Source organism: Malaya genurostris, chromosome 2 (genome assembly GCF_030247185.1).
Source record: "Malaya genurostris strain Urasoe2022 chromosome 2, Malgen_1.1, whole genome shotgun sequence".
NCBI classification, from domain to species: domain Eukaryota; kingdom Metazoa; phylum Arthropoda; class Insecta; order Diptera; family Culicidae; genus Malaya; species Malaya genurostris.
This window is the reverse complement of record NC_080571.1, coordinates 328,449,839-328,472,707: the sequence shown is the minus strand read 5'-3', so window position 1 is coordinate 328,472,707 and position 22,869 is coordinate 328,449,839. Positions and strand designations below refer to the sequence as shown.

Below are 22,869 nucleotides of genomic sequence, written 5' to 3'. Positions count from 1 at the left end.
TAAACCATCATTTCATCAGGTCAACAGCTCGAGTATTGCGCATTTGATGTGCAATCGATATTCAATCGATTTGTTCAAGTTGCGGTCGAGGCCTGTTTGAATTTTTTTTACCTAACTTTGATATCTTGCTCGTCGGCAGCAAACGTACTCACAACCAGAGCTTCACGCCAGAACCTATCTGTACCGCATCTGCAGTTTCACCGTAGGCAGACGATATAATCAGGTCAAAACGTTGAACGAAGCAACACTCAGTTGCGTCACCAAACTGATCTGTAAATATTATATTGCAATGTGAAGTTTGGACTTCCTATTGTCTGCCCGGTACTTTACTTTATGTAGTGTACGGGGGCAGTTGCATGCTGAGATAAATACTAAAGATGCATTCCGATGTTTGGACTAATTTCCTATTCATGACAAATGATCAGGCTCGTGCAGCATTTCTCTATTTTGGATATTTTTATATCAAATTTAAGCCACCAAGGGATACGCTAAAATCAATATGAGCTATTAATAGAGCATATTGTAACTTCAGTACCAGGAAATGACAGCCAGCGATGAATGAATAAGTTAATCATCAATGAGCGCTCAACGTTTATCTACTGTATGAGAAAAATTATGTTATTCTTGATACGCGCAGAGAACTGCTTGAATAAAATTATCATCCGTGGATTAATATGTACACCTAAGTCAATTATTTCTGAATACTTATACTAGAAATGTTTTCAATGGATCATACATATATCGCATGGGCCGATGCGTTTTGCCTGTGCTCGAAATTAAGCACATTGTTAGCCAAAATATTTATATTGTTCAATGTAGTACGAGTTACACTCACCTCGCTATTCTAATTATGTTGTTCAGTACATGGCCAGCCTTGGCATGTTTCGCCATCCAACATCAATTATAGTCACAGTAGAAATCCTTTTTCTCATAAGAAACTTATTTTCACTGCATTTATTTTTGAAGCCGTCGTCTTTGCCTGTTTTCTCTGTCTCCGTATATTGTTTTCCATATTCTCTCCACGTTTTCTGCTGTACGACTAAATTTCCATTCGGTTTCGGTCGTGCGTTTTGTATTCGGATAGATCCAATCGAGAAACTAAATGTAGAAACATGGATTTCATCAAACCCGGCTTCTAGTTTTTGATTCCGGATACTTTGCAAATTGATGGCAGTTTCGACTGCCTTCACTCAGTTAAGATTTTCAAAACAAAGACAACTTCTTGCAGCCATTTCCGTCCAGACTATCGTCACCATCATGCAAAAACTATGCTTCATTTTAACACATCACACACAGCAGCTGTATTGAGGCGAGCTGCCAGTAGCCTCGGAGCACACAACGGGGAGCAATTTTTCCTGTAATGGAAAATCGAAATTTTGCCGATCAGCCTCACTTTTCTTTCAAATTCATCAAGTAAATAGGCACATCACACACAATTCGGGTAGAGTCGAGAGTTCGAGTTCATGTTGGACGATGACCACAATAGGAAAAGAAACGTCAGCCACTCGCCTACAGCAGATACATCAGGGAGCCATCCATCCGCGATCCATCATTCGACACAAAAAAAAATATTAGAGCCAGCAAAGTGTTGCGCTAGTCTCACCACTACTAATGATTTTTTAGCTCAATGAAATGCATACTGCTGCAGGGCCAACTGTTTTCGACCATTTTGAGCTAGTGTTCGTGTGCTGTAGGACCGAAACGAGTATCAACACTGGCGTGTTGTACACTGAAATAAATTTGCATGGATTTTATTTATGAAAGTGAAACTCTGCCGTTACGCACGAGCTCGATCAATTTCCATTTAATTAGGCAAAGTTGCGCTGGTTTGAGATCTTTTCGGTAGCACCTTATCGAAAACAACTCGAACAGTTACATTTTAAGCTACTTGAAAATTAGCACTTCTTAAATTGTTATTCGTGACTGAATAACAGAAACAATAACTTCGAAATTTACATAAAAAAGTACTCAATATACTTCAGAAGAATCGCAGAAGAAAATACCGATGTGCTGAAATATCTTCAATACTCAAATAATATCAATCTAAATGAAAAAAGTGACCATCATAACAACTATTGCGTTATGTACAGTTTAAGAAGATTGTTGCCGAGTGCACAATCAATTCGGCAGCTTTACAGCAGCAGCGAGAAAGTGAAATGTACGAAACCAATTAGCGGCAGTATCAACTGTTATGTCTCACTGCTCCGCTCCTAATAAATTTTAAGTTATTCATTTATGTCAAATGTAAGATTTGACCGTCGGTTGTACTGAGGCCACATCAAATAATGCGCACAATTTCACCTGCACACTTCTGTCAGTGCACTACTCTTCGGCGGAGAAAACGAAGACGAAAAAGCAAACGGCCAACGAATGAAACGATCCAAATCTCGGAAGCGAGGCAGAGCGAAAAGAAAAAAAACTCTCGGACAACTTTTCTTTCTTTTCCGTCTCTCTTTGGGGCACTGCTCTGCTATTCCCTGGTCCACTCGTTTCCCTTCTTTGCTTTTCCATTCATATCTTTAACTGCTGGTCGACCACCTTCTTCGTCTGCTCTATACGCAACCTGATCGTCTAAAATCTCATCAAACACGGCCCGATTTATACGTGATGAGTCTCCTTTTTCTCGTTTTCCTTGTTTCAACTAAAAGCCCTACATGAGCTAAACTCACTTTTCTACTACAATACCTAAAATGGGAATATTCTTACGATTGATGCACCGCACTGACTAGTGCACAAATCTTTCCAGTAGCACTTTCAAATATCTGATTTCCGCTGCAATAACGCTCCGCAACTGGTGAATATGAAGGGATGTTTCGTAGGTCACACTTCGTCCTATTTAACTCCCGTTAGGCGAAACGCACAGTATTCTCGGATTCTATTACGATTACCACAGCGTACCGATATTTTTACACGCAGTTGTGAAAATGGATCAAGAATTTTTTTCTTTTCACTTCTCTGTCTCGTCGTTTTGACTGCTACTGCCTCATAGAGACAGCGAAAATGGTAAAAATCGACGAGAGCTTGTCCACCCTCAACACGAGAAAAGCTACTTACACATGAATAAAAAAATAGATGAACAGCTAATAATGGCAGACCGATTACACTCACAACATGTTTTACTGAAGTTAAGAGAGAAAATATCGATAACATTTATAAAAGAAGGTGTGACTAAAGGATGTATACCTGCCCAGTGAATTTGGTCGAACCGCATCAGTAGTAGAGATGATCGGGTATAGAAATTCTTATACCCGAACCCGACCCGTACCCGAGTGAGCAATAAAAATTTTTACCCGTGCCTGAAAAAACATAAAAAAAATTACCCGACCCGTACCCGAGTGAGCAGTAAAATTTTTTACCCCTACCCCACCAAAAACCCGTCGGGTACGGGTACATGTCGGGTTTCGGGTAAAATAGCTGAGACCCGACCATCTCTAATCAGTAGGATCATCGGACCGATCCTCAGATGGGTTAAGCAACGATAACCGACGACACGACCAGGCACTCCGAAGAAAAATCAGTATTAAAAGTGTCCGTTAACAATTCACCATCAGGTAACATAAATTGAGCCACCGCTTGGTAATGATAAAAATAAAAAAGTTCAAATAAACATAAAAAACATAAACAAGTGACCAGACGAAATGTTCAATTCTCTTCTTTAACATAAATCGTTCAAATTCAACTGACTCATTTTGGTTTTGGTACCTCGTGGGTACCGATTTGTGCAGAAGTGCACATGACTGTTTTGATTATTTTACGTTTCGCATTCAGCTCATCAGTGCATTAGCAGATTATGTTGACTGCTAATGCCACCTCACGGATCAACATAATTCGCTAAGCAGACGTAAAGTCATTGCTATTTACAATGCACTTACTTACACCGAAGTGCTATGTCTATCCTGACGTCCCAGGCGAAAACGAATTTACGACTTTATGGCCGCAAACATATTTTAGTCATTTTGGTTTTGGTACCTCGTGGGTACCGATTTGTGCAGAAGTGCACATGACTGTTTTATTTTACGTTTCGCATTCAGCTCATCAGTGCATTAGCAGATTATGTTGACGGCCATAAAGTCGTAAATTCGTTTTCGCCTGGGACGTCAGGATAGACATAGCACTTCGGTGTAAATAAGTGCATTGTAAATAGCAATGACTTTACGTCTGCTTAGCGGATTATGTTGATCCGCGAGGTGGCATTAGCAGTCAACATAATCTGCTAATGCACTGATGAGCTGAATGCGAAACGTAAAATATTCAACTGACTGTTTCCTCGATTGCGGAAGATGGTTCAAATTCGGATACCTCAACAAATTAGCAGTTTCGATCCTATCGAAGACTATTGCGTCAGTGATATTCCATTAACGGACCTTTTGGGGACAAGCCTTACATCCATTGGATTGATAACATATGCTACCCAAATAAAAATTTTTTAGCAGTGACCGACAATTTAACACTAGAACATCTCTCAGATTTCCAAGCCACGATCCAAGTTTCCTTACGAAAAGAGGTCTATTATGTGGTGTATTTGCATACTGTTCTAAAAGAAGAAAATAGAATCCGGTACTTCAATTACCCGTAGGTAAAAGCATCAAACATCAACATTATTCAAACGTATAATTTCTTTTTAAAACTTTCGAGGCAACTTCTGATAAAATCTCGGATTTTAAAGTAATCCAAATTATGTGCTTTTCGTAATTTCTAAAGCAAAATAAGGAATGTGTTGGAGTAGCTGCTAGACATGGTTGGTGTGAAGATTTTTAGCGGGAAAATGTTGAGAACCAGGAACACAATTATTCATTGAACTTCAACTCAGGAACAGTTTTACTGTTTGTCTCACTGCTTTTTTTCGAATGTTCCGCTATTCGCCATAATCTGTGTGCTGTGGAATATATGGAATTCGAAAAAAAATGAACTAAGGTTGAACCTAAAGACAAGACCTGACAACTGGATATTTCAGCCAATTGACCAGTTTCTGATTGGCTGATTTTGATGTTGCTATCCGCACATTGTGAAAAGAAAAAACTTTTGCAGGGTACGCGAGCAACGATGGCAAATATAAAGAATATCACAAAACAAGTTTATTATCATGTATAATTTTAGCTAACCAATGAAAATGAAAATTTTCAGAGTATGTTTCACTTCTTTTCAATCTCATTTGTAATAAATGTTTATAGTGGCAGCACTGTGTAATTAAAATCAGCATCAAGCCGGTTTTCTTTTTAGTGAATTAAAGTGTAACCAAAAAAGACTTGTTAAATTAGTGTAAACTTGAAAGTGTGTTTAGTTTTACGAGAAGAATGAACTGTTGTGTTTCACACTGTGGTCGCACTAAGCATTTCTATCCAAATTTGACCTTTTCCGGTTTCCAGAAGATCTGGTAATACGTCAACAATGGATTCGATTTTGCGTCCAACATGAGATACTTCGTGTTTTGTCATCAAAGCTCAATTAATTGTTTTTAGGCATTAATATACAATAAAAAAAATGCATTCACCAAAACATTTTCATTGTTTATTTCAAATCATAAACCGAGTTTAAAATTTTAAATTTACTAAATATTTTTTTCTTAGCATAAAGTACTAATATCTGTAAATATGGCTACACTGTAGCCCATACGTTGGTATTTATTCCACAGGGCGAAAATGACGAGAAGGAAGAATAAGAAGCCAGTTGTCAGGTCTTGTCTTAGGGTTGAACCTCCGACAAACAAACTTGAGTGCGGTTCGCAGATATTTTTATTTCTTGTACAAATATAATCGTATATACTGTATTCGTGTGCATTATAGAGCCGTCAAACTGCTCAATGATTTCCAAAAATGATCAATGAAATTTATAGGGTAACAGAGGTATTTTGGCCCACTTTAGGATTGATTTCATTTTGGCCCACTTTGAATAAATATCCACCAAATGTTTCAATATCTTTGAAAAATCCTTCCGCAATTGGTAATTTAATGTGTTTACCTTCAAATTTATGTAACATGAGTTACTTCACATCAATTAAATCCGATAAAATCGATAAAGTTTGTTAGGTGGGCCAAAATATATGAAGTGGCCAAAATACCTCTGTTACCCTATAGGCGAAAGATCTACTTCTATAAACAATACATTCTCATAATTTGTTGAGGAATCGGTGTCTAAAAAAAACTATCGAAGCAAAAACTATTGAACTGTCAGATATTAGCTGAAAGTTGAAATTATTCGCGAAATGTTTTTTTTTTTTGTATTTGCTGTGTCACTAACGTGGCAGGCTAAGGCTAAGTATGGCCCATCTCGCCTGATTATTGTTAGGTTATTTTTCCGATTGTGTTATTATTTTAGATTATTTACTAATTTTCGCGTGTAATTGCTGGTATACATTGAGTCCCGATGATAGTTTCGCGGCGTCGCAACACTGATTCACAAATCACACGAGAATACGATCAGAATCAAACAGAAATAAACTTGCCACAATGTGAAGTGAATTTTGTCCCCAAAATTGTGACCCATGTGAAAGCGGCACCCAAATCGTGGTGGCACCTTGTGTTGATCGTGGTGACATCTGCAAGTGTTCTCCACGCTGATTGAGCAAATTTTACACACAGTTCATATGTGAACCTGCAGGCTACATGTATATCTATAGCTATTACACGAGAATTTTTTTTGTCATTTTTAATGATGACTAAGTATTGATATATCAAATTTGCATTGAAAAGTCGTCATTCCTGCACCATACACGTTCATTAAAATGGTATTATTTTTTAGTAATGACACTTTATATGATCGTGCAAGGTCCGCTTGTTATCTGTGGTCAAGTTCACGTTAAATTTTGACGTCGGGTACGTGAGTAATATTCGACTAAAAAAAATATTAAATAAATCTTAACGTCGACCGCAGTTGATTTATCGTCTGAATCGTGTTTAATGCAAGCGTTTCTTGGGTTTCCTGATGAGATCAAACCAATCACATTCGCATTTGTGGTGGTAAGTGAGCTGTCAGAAAGCCTACATTAGGTACGCCTTCTGTTGAGATCTCTAATAAAAAAAATCTTTTTTATAGCAGCTTTATTTTGTAGCAGCTTCAAACTGTATTTATTTATTAGTAAAATTATTAATTATATTTCAAACATCTTACAACATTTGGTTTCCTTTTTCGTACCTCGTGCTAGTCCTAGTTTCCACTCGCAACGACGCGAACAATTTTCCGTCTACGTTGAATTTAATTTTAAGTTTAGGTTTAGTTATAGCTCAATTCAAGTTTTACTAACCAAATGAAATATAGCAAATCCAATTTTCAATTCCGCTCTGATTAATATATAGTGTAAATTCCGGCTAAATGTAACATATTTAAATCAATTCGAATGTGTTTATAGGTGTTTATCTCATATACTCACTGTACTAATTACCGTTTCTTATTCCGTACGTATCGCAATAAACCGATATTATCTGTGATAGATTAACAAAAAACTGTGTTAAACTTCTGTGATACATGAGATTAAAAGTTTTAGATTAAGTTGCACAACTGCTGATCTGCTATTAATTATGTCAGCTATCTCCTCTCTGCTTCTCTTTCCAACTGTCAACTCACTCATTGGTCACTTCCGCATACCCAGTGAGTGTGGGCACACTGGTAGAATTTAACACCTTCTCTTGTACATCATGTTGAAATTTAGAATCACTTTATATAAAATATATTATATACTTCGGCTGTCAAAAGAGTGTAAACAACAATTTTTAATGGATTTTGTTTTGGCTGTTTTTTGGTGCAGTTTGTCAATCGGTTTTTCACATTTGGAAATTGTAAAAGAATTTTAGTGCTTCAAAATATTGTTGTTGAATCGAGTGCAACATTAGTTTACAATTTTTGTGGAATGTTCGATGGTGAAGAATCACTTGAGGAAAAACTTCGAAAATTCCGTCTTGAACGACAGGTAAATAATATTAAACACTTACTCTATAAGTACAATGCAGATAATTATTTATTTAAGACCGACTGCAATCAAATCAAGTCCACGGAAGAAGAACAAGATAAGAGTGATATGAACGACCGACAAGGTAGTGGATTTTCAAAAAGGGGTAGACATCCTGGTCATTTGAAGGGCAGAGAGATTGGCTTGTATTACGCCAATCAACGTCGTCCTCAGAATGTCAGCATGGAATCGGAAACTGCTGACCATCCAGGTCCGTACCGTGCCGGTAAAAGACTCAGGCGTCAAAAAATTCGTGAAAGAATGGCATACGAAAACGATGGGGATGGAAGGGATTCCAGGAGATTCAAGCAATTTAATGACAGCAGAGATGGGGAAGTAGTTACTGGAGGAGAAGGACCTCCACCAGGGTTAACTGGAAGAGAACTTGGCCTGTACTATCGCGATCGTAAGACTATGAAGAAAAAAGAAAAAGAGAAACGACGAACAGTGGATATAACAATACCGAATTGGCAGATTCAAGAGATTCGAACGCAACTGAAGCTAGTTGATGGCTCAGAAAATTTTGATTTTTTTAAGTATTTCAAAGATAGCGATATAAATTCTCCATTTAAAAACGAATACCTAAGAGTGATAAACTCAAACATTGAACAAATTTTAGAAGGGGAATCATTACAGGAGAATTCACCAAACGATACCATTCAGACTGAACGAAAACAATTATTGAATGAACAACTGTACGATAAATTTAGACGAAATGTTGGCAATGCTGAAATTAAAGCATCTCGTGAAAAACTCCCGGCATTCGGATCTCGATTCGAAATCCTGGATACGATCAGCAAGCATCAGGTGATTTTGATCAAAGGAGAAACGGGAAGTGGAAAGACAACACAAATTCCACAGTTCATTGTAGATGACGCGATAACCAATAAGAAAGGAGCTGATTGTCGGATTATTTGCACCCAACCGAGACGGATCTCTGCAATAACTTTATCCGAGAGAGTGGCAACGGAGAGAGGCGAACGGCTCGGTCAATCGGTAGGATATCAAATTCGACTGGACGCCGTGAAGCCTCGATCCGATGGAGCCAGTATAACTTTTTGCACGACAGGAATAATTCTAACTATTCTGCAAAGTGATCCAATGTTGAAAGGAATCTCGCATCTAATTCTTGACGAAATTCACGAACGAGATGTTGTTACAGATTTACTGCTAGGAATTGTTAAACTGGTGTTACCTTATAGGAAGGATCTCAAAGTAATATTGATGAGTGCCACTTTGACTGCAGATACCTTTTCGCGGTATTTTAATAATTGCCCTATTGTTGAAATTCCCGGACTTATATTTCCAGTGCAAGAGATCTACCTGGAGGATATTATCGCAGAGCTAAATTATTACAATTTTAACACTCCAAAGAGCGGAATTTTCAAAAGAAACCGTTTTAACGGTACATTTATGGATATGATGGAACCGTATCTAGACTCCATCAGAGATCGCTACCCGCCTCGAGTAATACAGACCATAAACAATCCAGAAAGTGAAACTAATCAAGATAATCTAATCGCTGAATTGATTCTTTACATCACAGCAACGAAACCGGAAGGAGCTATTCTCGTATTTTTCCCTAGCTTGGCACAGATAACCGAAGTTAACAAGCTGCTAGTGGCTCATCAGCAGCTTCGAAAATATCCTACACTTATCTATCCGTTGCATTCTAAAGTACCACAACTGGATCAAAAAGCAGTATTCTCTAGGCCTGCTCCAGGTACCCGAAAAATCATTCTTGCCACAAATATAGCCGAAACTTCAATCACAATCGATGATGTGGTGTACGTTATCAATACTGGAAGGCATAAAATCAACATGTACGAAGATGGAATAGCATCGTTGCGTGATGAGTGGATTTCACTATCGAATGAGATTCAACGAAAAGGTTTTTTTTTCTTTATTGTTTTCTTGTCGATGTCGTTTGTAATGTAATGCAATATAATGTTTCTAGGTCGCGCGGGACGTGTTCGGCCAGGTGTCTGCTATCACATGTACTCGCGAGCTCGTCGAAATGTACTACTTCAAAATACACCACCAGAGATTTTACGCGTTGCGCTAGACGAAGTAATCCTACATATAAAAATACTGGGTCTGGGAGAAGTGCATCGTTTCATGGATAAGCTGCTGGATCGTCCTAGCAATGAAGTAATTGATGAATCATTGAAACTGTTGAACCGACTAAATGCATTGGATGACGATCAAGTGCTAACTCCACTTGGCTACCATTTGGCCCGTCTGCCAATGGATCCACGCACGGGGAAAATGGTTCTGTTGTCTAGCATTTTCAGCTGTACCGATCCGATCACGTCGATTGCCGCAAGTCTTTCGTTCAAGGATGCATTCTACAAACCATTCGGGAAAGAGAAGCAAGTTGACGCCGTGCGACGACGGTTTGCCGGAGGACATCACAGCGACCATCTAATGCTGGCCAATGTGATACACCAGTGGAATGCACGGACGGGCAGCAATGCAAATAGTTTCGCTTACGAAAACTTTCTCAATGTAGCCACACTGAAGCAGTTGTGCAATATGAAGCAGCAGTTCTGCGACTATCTGCATATGGCAAAATTTTTGCAAAATTCAGTCATCGACGCACGATGCAATAACTTAAATTCTGGAAATGACAAGTTATTGACGGCAATAGTAGGTGCGGGTTTGTATCCGAACGTGGCGTTCGTACGAAAGGTGATTCGCAAACGAAACAGCCCCGACGGTAGGGCAATCCTAGCTATCGAAGGTCAGGGGCGTGCTGTGATTCACCCGTGTTCGGTAAATTCCACTTTAGCCGATTTTGAGTCAAAGTGAGTTGTTTAAAATTTTTGCTTCTGTAAACAAAACATTGATGTTTATTACTTACAACTAGCTTTGTGGTTTACTACGAAAAGCAGAAAATCTCAAGTTTGAATATGTTCGATACTACAGTGGTAAATCCGTTTCCTTTGTTCTTCTTTGGAGACAACCATGTAGAGACGGAAGGGGATTTTGAATACATTTCAATAGCCGGCCACTATGGGTAGACATTTCTTCGTTATTATTGTTGTTTTTTAAACAGCTATTTTTATTCTCTTCAGACTAAGATGTAACAAAGAAACCTACCGGTTGATTCAGGATCTCAGAGGAGGATTCAATGTATTTCTTCAGAAGAAAATTTGTCAACCGTCACCGGTCGATTGGTCCTCCGAGGAAGGAACACTTCTAAGGCAAGCTCAGAAAAAAATGTCAACACTTTTAAATTTCAAACCAAAGTAGTTACTTCATTCGTAGAGCTATCATTCAACTGATTACAATTGACGGGAAATACGAGGACGATTTTGGTGATGATGAGATGCCAGCGGGTAGAAATCCAGAAGAAATTCCCCTCGAGGAAGAAGATTATTTTAATTACTACGACAACGATAATTTGCTTCGCTTCGATGAAGCTTCGACAAGTAGTAGACATTAATTCCAGTTACGGGATGTAGCGGGAATTCGTATTCGTATTGAAATTATTTACTTCACTTAGATGAGTGTGCATGAAATTTTTGCGAAGCCACTCTGAGCCCACTCCGAAGACAGGGATTATGTCGCAGAAGATTCAGCAAATGAAATGTAATTTATATTTATTCCAGTGACGATTGTGTGTGCGCAAGTGTTTATGTGGGCGAGAGAAAACGAGGAAAAATCTGTGAAATGAATTGGAGCAAATTGAAACAACTGGCTTTTGCTACGATGACAACATATAGAAACTGCCAGTGGGGTGGATTGTAGCAAATCCGAAACGGTACGGCAAACATGGAATGAAAGGAAATAAAATCGATGTTGTAGTGTATTCTTTATTAAGTTCAGTGTTGAATAAATGTATTGAATAAACAAAGAGGACTGACTGTTTTATATTTTCTGTGTTAGTTTCTACGAATATGAATCTATTTAAAACAAAATTAAAGCATCGATAAATATAAATATTTTTTTCCTTTTAATGCTTACTTCTTTCGTTTTTGGTTTTTCTTTTATATTGTGCTGGATGTTTATATTGACTGGAAAAAGTAAAATTATGACAGATGCAGGAAACGCTCGAAGATAAAGTTGCTGTCACTTTTGATTCCGGAGATGTGGATAGTCTCACGACAAAAGGACCTAGCTGCAAATAAGAGCTTCTCTTTATTTTCTCTTTTGATTATCACAGAGCCGTTTGCTTTTGTCTACGAGGGGGGAGGGGAGGTTTTGTGTAAACTCTACATAGTCTCATTTTCTTTAATTAAAAAAAAACCCCAAATTAGTCAATCAAGCCAGAATAATGTTTTATCAACTTAGCTTCTCCTGAAACAAAAGGTAAATGTCTAGCATTGCGGAAGTGGAGATTTGCGAACAATACAGCTTAGAGAAACTAAAGTCTTTCCAGTAAAATTGTTCATTTGAATAACTTTACGAAGAAATGCCATTAAGACTGTCCCAGAAAGTATGGACGCACTTTGATTTCGCTGTAAATAATTCTCAAGTGTTAGATATTAAAATTTTATTCGATATACTGATAATATTAGACTACAACAACAGAATATTATTCTCAACATTTGCTACTTAGGCATTGTAAACTAGCTGGTGCACCTTCTTGCGAACGTTCCTCATTAAATTCCGTACAGACTTCTTGGCGACAAGTTTTGACACTTTTTCCAATCTTTTTCGAACTGTTGAATGGTTTCGTTAATGCCCAAAATTCCTCAATTGGTCGAAGTTGTGGGCAATTTGGTGGATTCATGTCTTTTGGGACGAAAGTGACATTTTTGGTAGTATACCATTCTACCGTTGATTTCGAGTAGTGACAAGAAGCAAGATCTGGCCAGAAGACAACAGGAACTTGTGGCTTCGAATCATGGGTAGAAGTAGTTTTTATAAACATTCCTTGATGTATATTTCGCTGTTCATTGAAGCAGTGAAGGTGATGAATGGTTTCGAAATCTTACCGCAGCTACAAATCGCTTTCTTACCAAATTTTTCGACTTCAATCGATGTCTCGGACTGGTTTAACACTTGCCCTTCTCGCATCGTATAATATTGTGGTCCCGGCGAGGATTTGTAATCGAGTTTTATGTAGGTTTCGTCGTCTATGATTATGCAGCTCAAATTTCCAGCAAGAATCGTATTGTACAGCTTTCGAACCTTCGGCATGATCGATGCTTCTTATTTCGGACTACGTTTTGGTTGTTTCTGCTTCTTATAGGTTCGAAGATTCAAACGTTCTTTAGCACGAAGAATATTTGACTTCGAAATGCCCACTGTTTTGGCCACATCCCGAACTGAAACCTCCTTTTGCTCGAACGCCTTCAGTATACGTTTATCCAACTGAGGGTTAGCAGGACCTTTTTTCGACCCGTTTTCGGTTTACCCTCAAAGGTTCCTGATTGCATTTCGCCCGGCTTTTTCACTTACTCCTTCCATTTTTGCTATCTTTTTCAGTGACAGTCCGCGTTCTGTGCACCATTTGTACACAAACTAATGAAAACGAATAAACAACTGCACAAGTGGTTAGAGAAGAGTGTAAACAACAGGACGCAGCCATAAAATTCTGAACCATTGCGAAATGGCAGCGGTTTTTGGTTGCGTCCATACTTTCTGGGACAGTCTTTACATTGTCAAACAAAGTAAGTTCTTCTCGAAGTTCTTCCTACATCTTTGATTGTTTCGTCAGGCATGAAGATGAACGGGTAAAACACCAACTTGAACATTTCATTTAAACAACGTAGACAAAATACTGGCTATTGTTTTCAATTTACTAGTACTAAGAAAAGGCTAAATAACATGTTGTTTCTGACCGATTATGTTTATTAGTAACACCAATTCGAAGTGTTCTCGTTCTTGGTTTAAATTCAAGTAACAATATTTTTTTCAATCGTGTTCATTAATTTTCCCACGGAATTATAGAACTCAATGTTGGCTATCAGTGAATAAAATAATGATAATACTATTTTTCAATGAAAATATATTTAACGAGAATCGTGTTTTGTGAAAACGAGCGTAATTGACGGCTCGGTATATAAAAATTTAATCGAGATAATAATGAAGCTGATTAAACGCATTCATTGAATAAGTTTGACATATGTAATAGTAATTTGATTGTATATGGGTCGGGAAAATTATGACTAGAGCGTTTAATAAAGTCCATAATGCTAGTTGCTTTATTAATTATTGTATTGTACTGTTCCACAAGTGTGAGCTTGGAGTTTAAGATTACGCTTATATCTCGTACAATTTTAGATTCTTCTACCTACCTTGGTTACTTAAGTAAAAGGTGATTTTTTTGCTAGTGTCTTTTTGACAACACTATTTTTGACAGATCACGCGTGAATCGTGTCTTGTCACAAGACTCTTGTGTCATTATCAAACTTGTTCAGTTTGGTCTATTATTCAATCATAGATCGACTTACAAACGAACAACGCTTGCAAATTACTGAATTTATCTTTCAAAATTAATGTTCGGTTAAGAGATTAAGAGATCCACTTTTTATCGAAACATTGTGTTCAGCGACGAAGCTCATTTCTGGTTGAATGGAATTAATCATCTAGAGTGAAGTATAGCCAGAAGCAATAGAAGAGCCACCAATTCATCCCAAAAAAGTCACTGGTGTGGATTATGGGCCGGTTTCAGTATCGGGCAGTATTTCTTCTAAGGCGACGATGGGCGGAACGTTACTGTGAATGGTGAGCGCTACCGTCGATTATGGACGATTTTTTTTGCCCAAAATTTAACAATTGCGGACATGCCTGACATGTGTTTTCAACAAGACGGTGTCACATTCCACACGGCACGAGAAACAATGACCAGATTGAGAGCCGCCTTTGGTGAACAGTTTATCTAACGTTTTGGGCCTGTCAATTGGCCGCCTAGATCGTGTAATTTAACGTGCCAAAATTGGCCCTCAAATCATCTTCAAACATTAAATTGTATTGATCATTCTATCGATTCCAATGAAGATTTCATAATTTTTTTATGTCGTTTATTTATACCCGGCTTTAACCAAGTCGCGCTCGTTCGCCGAGATTTCAAAAATTTTCTCAAATATTTTTTCTTTAGAAAATGAAATCCGATACCTTTAAAAAAAAACAATTTTTACAAACGACAATCCCCCAAAAAACAAATTCATAAATTTTTCTCATCTTTAAGTTTTTTTTTGAAAATTAAATCTTATACCTCTTAAAAATCACCTTTTACAAACGATCCCCCAGACGAACAAATTATCCAAGATACGTGACAAAGTTTTGCAAATTGACAGCTTTGGATCTGCCTGTGACTGTAAGGACACCATCTAAGCATGTCTAAGTGTGCATGGGGTTATAAGACAACTGTCAATGTAGTTCACGTATAAAATTATAAAAGATCGTACTCCAATATGAGTCTTGCGGGTGATCCATGTAACTAATTCTAAGTGTATGTCAAACTAAGTATCTGATATCAAACTGTTCATCCCATGTGTCGAGACGTCCTATAATAATTTCCAGATGCAGACCAACATTGCAATAGGACTATATGAATTATAATTGATATTTGTTTTCCCTGGCTTTTGAATAACAATAATTTTCACTTGCCTCCATTCAGGTGTAAATTTTGTACCCAATCTTGAACTCGGTCATGCGAAGGAAACGACCCTACTGAGTTAAGATGGAACAATTTTAACTTTGAAGCAAATTGGAATTATGTCAAGTCACGGTAGAAACATCTTTGAACGGTTAAACGCGCTACCTTCGTACAAACTCCACTAAGGAGTGAGTATGGAACAGAAGCTTGGTAAAACTCGTTCTAGAACTATCTGAGCGAGAGGATCAACGAGGATGAATAATTTCTGAACTCCGTGCGCAAATCAATTGATTATTACATTGAACGTTAGAAATCTTCAAAACTAAAGAACTGCCGTCTGAATGCAAGAAGGGATTTTCGAAGTAGTGACTATGAGAACACTCTTCCAAGGAATGCTTGGCTTTATTCAAATTTCTTGGGTTTTTATACAAGCTTACATATCTAATAACAAATTCTACAAATCGCGTAGGATGAAATGAGAAGGAATGAAACCAACTTTTATTGCACCTTTTGCTGATATATCCTACGCTCAAAACGTTATCTGCGCCGGAATGGCTGGCCTATTCGATTGGTTCTTTATCTTTTATTTATTAAGGTTTTCCTGCTTTACCTAGTGGTAAGAAAATTCTTCTGATTCGTTACAGTCAGGTGAAACAATATTTTGTTGGAGAAATCTGTTCAGCACTTTCCACAAGTGTGTTTTTGAGAGGTCGGACAGATTTTTCACCAAGTTGAACTTAATTCTGTCCAAACCAGGAGCATTGTTGTTACTAGACAAAGGTGCTATTGAAAATTCCATAACTGAAAAAGGATTATCAAAGATGATTTTTTTGTTAACATTGTTTCCAGGCTGCTTCAAAAACACATCCTGAACAGAGTAGACAATTGTACTCTTTCACACTACCATGCGTCTCCAAAATCTCAGCAGAAACAAATCAATTTTGGAAAAATTTTACTTAACAGTGGCAACAAATGAGGATTGCGGTTTCTTTGCACGGAAGAGAAACTATGCTATCGAGTTGTAGTGAAGCCGATTTCGGTGCGTTGCTTGGAAAATCCTACCCAAACCCCAATGAAGACACACTTGTCTTCCTTTTCTCATTCCATCCTATATACGCAGCGAGGAGTGGTTCGCTGACGGCATCCAAACAAGACGATGGAGAGAAACAAGTGAAATCCTAAATTGGTTTTCTATTAGCCGCGGATTAGTCTAATCCAGAGGAGAAATAAATTTTTATTTCTCTCATGCGGGGCTCTGATTCAGTCGCAGCATTCCAAGTACCATAGAACGCATGCGTTTGTTCCGGTGAACGCAGAAATGGACATCGGTGTACCAACCGTCACTGTCACGCTGTTTCATCTTGATAATAAGCATTTCTTTTTCGACGGAAGAAAGCTTGCGGGTAGTAATTCCTAGTCCGTTGTCAGGGATTCGACTTTCAATTCTGTTGTAGAAGGCGGCAAATGTGGTCGCTTCTTTTGTTATACGAAAGTTACTGACTTGTGTTTTCTAGAACGGTGTGATGCTACTTCTGTTTAGAGTTTTCCTGATATCCACAGTGTTTATATGTTTAGGAGCAGGCATCATCGTTCCAGATCACTCATTGAAACACCGAATCGGACCGGATGTATTACTGTTGCGTCTGGACAAACTTTTGGATGTGTGCATTGCCAATTATGAAGATTTGACAACTGATTTATTGCTCGGGGTGGCAATTGCCAACGGTAATAATCAAAATTCTAGAGCTTGTCTGTGATGTTTACCTTTTATGTGCTACGATGGAAGAAAGATTGCGATTTAACATTCACCCGGTTTAGTTTGTGAAAAAGCTTGTTCCAATTAAACATGAATTTAGGAAAATTGATGAAATTGATGATCTTCCGGTAGTTACTTCTAGGGTTTTCGAATCCGGAAATCGAAACGAATATGTCCATTAAGGCGTTGAGTATTCAATAGCAATCGCGATTCGTTTTCAAGATTTTACTTTAGAAGTTTACGTCGAGACTCACCCAAGATTGTCATACCCTTTGCATATATTATACCGTAACTCCTGAAGTGGAACTCAGATCGCAACAAAATTGATTGCATAGCGTAGAAGTATCTTTTATTTGAATCCAAATTTACAAATGTTACACTCATACTCGAATGATACAAGATACTCGATTCCCGGGCCTGAGTTAGAATGTCGATTTTCCTTATTCCTATTATACATTATTTTACCTCAGTGCTCAAATATTCTATTTCGTATTCTAATCCGGACTAAACGAAAAAGTTTTATTAAAATTTGAATTTTTGTTCGAGCAGGTCAATTAAAATCCATTTTGGCTGATTCCGCCTTAACGAACCGTCCCTACATCTCAGCGCTACAGAAGAAGTGTGACTACGTAGAGAGTCGAATCGAAAGCATATTTTTCTTCCCAAGTGGAGCAAATGCAATTGGTAATATGTTTTTTTACGGATTATTGGTATCAAAATTAACGAAACTGTACGTTTTTTCAGTCAGCAAAGTGTTAATAAATTCTAACTTTTGGAAAACCACTTTCGATCCGGACGACCGATCGCTCAAATGCTACCACGAACGTCGTCGGCGATCGAATGAACGACATACACTACGGGATTATCTTCAAGTACTGGAAATCGGATCCCCGAATGAAGTACAATCAGGTGTGTGTAATTCCACATTCATTTATGTTTATTTGATGGACTTGGTTAAATTGAATGTTTGTATCGACAGATCAATGCCTGTCTGAGCTTTTGGTGAATGAGTCTGAAAACAAGCTCAACTCGACCATATCGTGGAATCATGCAAACCACCCTGGATCCCTTCGTTTAAGCCGTTCATGCATTGCTGCAATGTCCGTGAAAGTGAAATCCTACGGGTATCGTTTAACTCACAAGTACTACGGGTTTGTACCTGTCACTTGTCCAAAATAATTTCCTAGTTTTTTTTTTCTTAAAGGCTTCTCTTCTACACAATTTTGAGGCGACAACGTTTTGTCAACGTAGAGGAGAGCTTCGTCCGTGCCGCTGAGGATAGGCTTTGTGCTCAAATCTTACAGGAGGCTCAGCTAATCGCAAGTCTTCGTTTTCCGGAAATGTTTCGAGATCTGTTCATGGAACAGGTTTTTCTTTGTGCTTTTGCGGGATACAAAGAGTTCAAGCATCAAGCATGGATAAACGAGATTGTTGGATGGCAAAATACGAACGGTTGTTTTAAGTATTACAAAGACTTTGACGAATCAGAAACAAATCAGCTGATACGACTATGCTCAACTCATATGTCTGGTTTGGGAGCAGCAATTCTCGGTTTATTTGCCAGGTTGCAATACTAATCGGTTGAATATCGGAGCTACAACATGTAATAACCAAAAACGATTTCCTAGTCGATAACTAAGGATTTGCTGTCAGAAGAAGATATTTATGAATAAATCATTATATTATTTATTCCACTAACTAGCAAAATGATCTGTCCGTTTTCACTGCACAGTATAAGACCTGTTTCAATCCACCTAGTGGCTTTCTCATAATCATTAATGTGAAAATATGATACAAATTCTATCATAGAATTGTAACTACTACTTTCGTTATTTCTGAAATGCGATCCCGGGTAGAGCATAGAAAGAATTTTTGCAACTAAAACACCTATGTATTTGAACAGTTTTAAATAACATAGGTTTTCAACACTCGCCTTATAAAAAGTCACCCCATCCGTAAAGTTGGCAACAATGCAAAACATTTAATCCGAAATGTTGGCCGATTCCTTAGCCTTACATTGAATTTCACAGATATGGAAGTGTGCGGCAGGAACAAATGCGATGGTATTGTGCATGTAGATAAAAATCGGAAGCGACGTCTCTCTCGCCTGATTATGCTGCTCCAGTGAAGTTCACTTTGCACCAATGGTATGTAGACTGTCATGCGATATATTAATCATTCATAATTGTACGAAAATTCACTCCCTTGTAACGTTCAGTGTCAAACCCATTGGTTCCCAAACATACATTATCAACTTTAAGCGCATTCAGAAAGTAATATTCCATCGTTATGTGCTTCGATAGTGAAGGCAAGACAATGTATTCAATTATATTGAAGCACGTGGTTCATAAACAAGACAACAAAGTAACATGATTCTATCAGTTGATGTATAGGAAATGACAGTTCAACTGACGTCGCTCGGTAACGTCGCTGCGCTGGACTGTCCAGCGAATTGCAGATTAGTGCTGCAGCGACAATATTAAAACTAGTATCACAGAGAATAGAAACCCAAACTAGTACAAACTTTTTCAAAAAAAAACTGTGTAACGCATACAAGTAAAAATCCGTTCAAAATCACCATTGCACGCATGAATTATCATTGTATGAAAGCTCGAACGCAAGAGCCCATAAGACTTTACTAGGCTGCTCGAAGCGCCTCTACAGGAGAATTGCTACTCGGTGATTGCCTTTTTAAACAACCGTTAAATTTCCTACACCAACTGAAATCTCTACTTGGATGTCTGTTCTCTGTGCTAGTATTGAGTTTATTTTATATATCTCGGTTAATTTTTAAAAAGGGCGTATAAGCAAGTGACAGTTTCTCTTTGTTTACTTTCTCTTCTATTAATTACCAAGCGATTGCCACGTTTATCACTCAACTCTTTGCATGAAATGATACCCGAAACTTTCGACCTTCAAACAGAATAGTGATATCAAAGAAAATTATTTTAATCACATCACAATAATCTAAAGAGAGAGTGATTAAATAGAAACTGTCACTTGCTTATACGCCCTAATGAAAAATTAACTGAGATATAATGTCATGTTGACAATGTCTTTGTTTATGTTTTCTTTCAAGTGATCCATCAAAACAGTTGGTTTATTGCAAATTCGTGGAAAAGGACGGCAAGGAATTGCTTACGAGTTCGTCGCTTGCCCAAAATACGTTGAAGGAGCTAGAGTGAAATGTCACTTGATGGGGAACTACAAATAATTCGTTCGAAAGGGTCGTTTTCTTTATTGAAAATAGAAAAAAATATCAAAAGCCTGAGAGTGAACCGGATAAAATCAAGTTTAAGTTCCAAATCGGTATTTTGAAGAATCAGGTGCTTTCATTTGTTGAACACCGACATCGCGGAGGATCAATACATTATTCTAAAGCAAGATGGAGAGCTATGTCACACGTCAAATCGAACTTAAAAGAATAGCTGATGGTAAGCGTGAAGTTTAGGCCGAAAGATTGGAGACTACCTAGCAGTCCGGAACTCAACTCGTTGGCTTATTTGATCTGTGTGTATTCGAGTATAATAAATCAATCTGGGTATCTTCGATAAAAAAAATGACACACCGAAAACAGTTGCAGAACCGTATGAGTAATAAACTTGAAAATTCGAGTAAATCTAATTAGTAGTGTATTGTTTACATCTGACAAGTTTCATAGTTATTCATACAACAGTTATTGAAACAAATTCATGGTTGGATAAAGGCTAGCACTACGATCCTATTAACACTAAGAATCCTTTCAGGTCTGAGCTTGAACATACGACAATTGGCTTGTAAGACCAGTGCCCTAAGCATTGAATCGTTGACACATGGGTGACACATTTACAAGTCCTAAACAAGAATGAAAAGCAAAACACCACCAACACCAGCGCGCATTCGAAATGGGAGATGAAATTGAATAAACAAATTTAGTAATCTTTGGTAATTTTGTATCTCATTAGTTATTCATTTCTGGAATATTTCTAGAAATTTCGATACTCGGGTTGAGTTTGATGACAGAATATGACTGTACCATCCTTCACTAGAATTAAATCCATACCATTTTCAGTTAGTACCAACCTTCAAAAGATACGTTAATAAATTTGACAGCTGTCTGATTATTAGCTTGTGAGATATTGCATTTTGAGTGAAGATACTTTTGTTATTGTGAAAAAAAATGGAAAAAGGAATTTCGTGTGTTGATGAAACACTACTTTTTGATGAAAAAAGTGCCGCCGATACCAAAAAATGGCTTGATGAGTGTTATCCAGACTCTCCACCGGGCGAAGCAATAATTCGTAAGTGGTTTGCAAAATTTCGTACTGGTCATATGAGCACCGAAGACGATGAACGCAGTGGACGTCCAAAAGAGGCTGTTACCGATGAAAACGTGAAAAAAATCCACAAAATGATTTTCAATGACCGTAAAGTGAAGTTGATCGAGATAGCTGACACCCTAAAGATATCAAAGGAACGTGTTGGACATATTATTCACGAATATTTGGATATGAGAAAGCTTTGTGCAAAATGGGTGCCGCGTGAGCTCACAATCGATCAAAAACAACAACGAATTGATGATTCTGAGTTTGGAGCTGTTATATCGAAATAAAACCGATTTTTTTCGTCGATATATAACAATGGACGAAACATGGCTCCATCACTTCACTCCGGAGTCCAATCGACAGTCAGCTGAGTGGACTGCACGCGATGAACCGAACCCAAAGCGTGGAAAGACTCAACAATCGGCCGGTAAGGTTATGGCGTCTGTATTTTGGGATTCGCATGGTATAATTTTCATCGACTACCTTGAAAAGGGAAAAACCATCAACAGTGACTATTATATAGCGTTATTGGAGCGTTTGAAGGACGAAATTTAAAAAAAAACGGCCTCATTTGAAGAACAAAAAAGTTTTGTTTCATCAAGACAATGCACCGTGTCACAAGTCGATGAAAACCATGCTGAAATTGAACGAATTGGGCTTCGAATTGCTCCCTCATCCACCGTATTCTCCAGATTTGGCCCCCAGTGACTTTTTCCTGTTCTCAGACCTCAAGAGAATGCTCGCTGGTAAAAAATTTAGAAGCAATGAAGAGTTAATCGCTGAAACTGAGGCCTATTTTGAGGCAAAGGACAAATCGTACTACAAAAATGGTATCGAAAAGTTGGAAGATCGCTATAATCGCTGTATCGCCTCTGATGGCAATTATGTTAAATAATAAAAACGAATTTTGGAAAAAAATGTGTGTTTCTATTAAACGATACGAACTTTTCAGCCGAACTGTTACTATGAAGTCTTCTTGCACACATGGTAGTCGATATGGGAGGACTACGTTTGAAATGCGTTTTGTAGTTTCCACCGTCGTTCTGACGATTTCATCAATAAAGTTGTAGGACACATCGAGTGAATTTGTTCGAAAGAACCAAATGAAGATAACTGAATTCGATATTGATGATACCATTGCTTGAAGTAGCTGAAAATGTGATTAAAAACCTATTCTTAATCCACCTAGTGGTTTGATAATGTTCACTTTGATTAGGGTAGATAAAATTGATTAGGGTAGATAAGAAAAGTATGCTATATTCAGCAACATTCCTCAAACATTTTAAAACAATATATTTGAACTTCCGGTTCCAGA

At 37.8% G+C, this 22,869-nt stretch overlaps 3 protein-coding genes across 8 annotated transcripts in view; 2 read left to right on the top strand and 1 right to left on the bottom strand.

The window, feature by feature from the left end:
- LOC131431477 (dual specificity tyrosine-phosphorylation-regulated kinase 2) overlaps positions 1-3,051 on the bottom strand; it is a 30,459-nt gene extending 27,408 nt beyond the window's left edge. Inside the window, exons 1-2 of one of the 5 annotated variants that reach the window (XM_058597211.1) lie at positions 2,670-3,051; positions 836-1,355 (exon numbers count right to left, since the gene is read on the bottom strand). The gene's annotated coding sequence lies outside the window, so the exon portion shown is untranslated. The other 4 variants (XM_058597210.1, XM_058597209.1, XM_058597213.1 and 1 more) reach the window with 4 other exon arrangements.
- A 4,636-nt stretch (positions 3,052-7,687) lies between these two features.
- Positions 7,688-11,794, top strand: LOC131431476 (ATP-dependent DNA/RNA helicase DHX36). The gene is made up of 6 exons (XM_058597207.1): positions 7,688-7,903; positions 7,961-9,833; positions 9,900-10,749; positions 10,812-10,961; positions 11,020-11,148; positions 11,213-11,794. The coding sequence occupies exons 1-6, from the start codon at positions 7,844-7,846 to the stop codon at positions 11,388-11,390; spliced, it is 3,240 nt and encodes a 1,079-aa protein (XP_058453190.1). The 5' UTR covers positions 7,688-7,843; the 3' UTR covers positions 11,391-11,794.
- Positions 11,795-16,902: 5,108 nt separating this feature from the next.
- On the top strand, positions 16,903-18,963 carry LOC131427777 (uncharacterized). Of its 2 annotated transcripts, none has more exons than XM_058591277.1 (5): positions 16,903-17,219; positions 17,800-17,934; positions 17,995-18,159; positions 18,230-18,374; positions 18,455-18,963. In XM_058591277.1, the coding sequence occupies exons 1-5, from the start codon at positions 17,018-17,020 to the stop codon at positions 18,825-18,827; spliced, it is 1,020 nt and encodes a 339-aa protein (XP_058447260.1). In that variant the 5' UTR covers positions 16,903-17,017; the 3' UTR covers positions 18,828-18,963. The 2 variants fall into 2 exon arrangements, with proteins under 2 accessions (XP_058447260.1, XP_058447259.1); XM_058591276.1 differs by having other exon boundaries at positions 18,230-18,392.
- Positions 18,964-22,869: the final 3,906 nt, after the last annotated feature.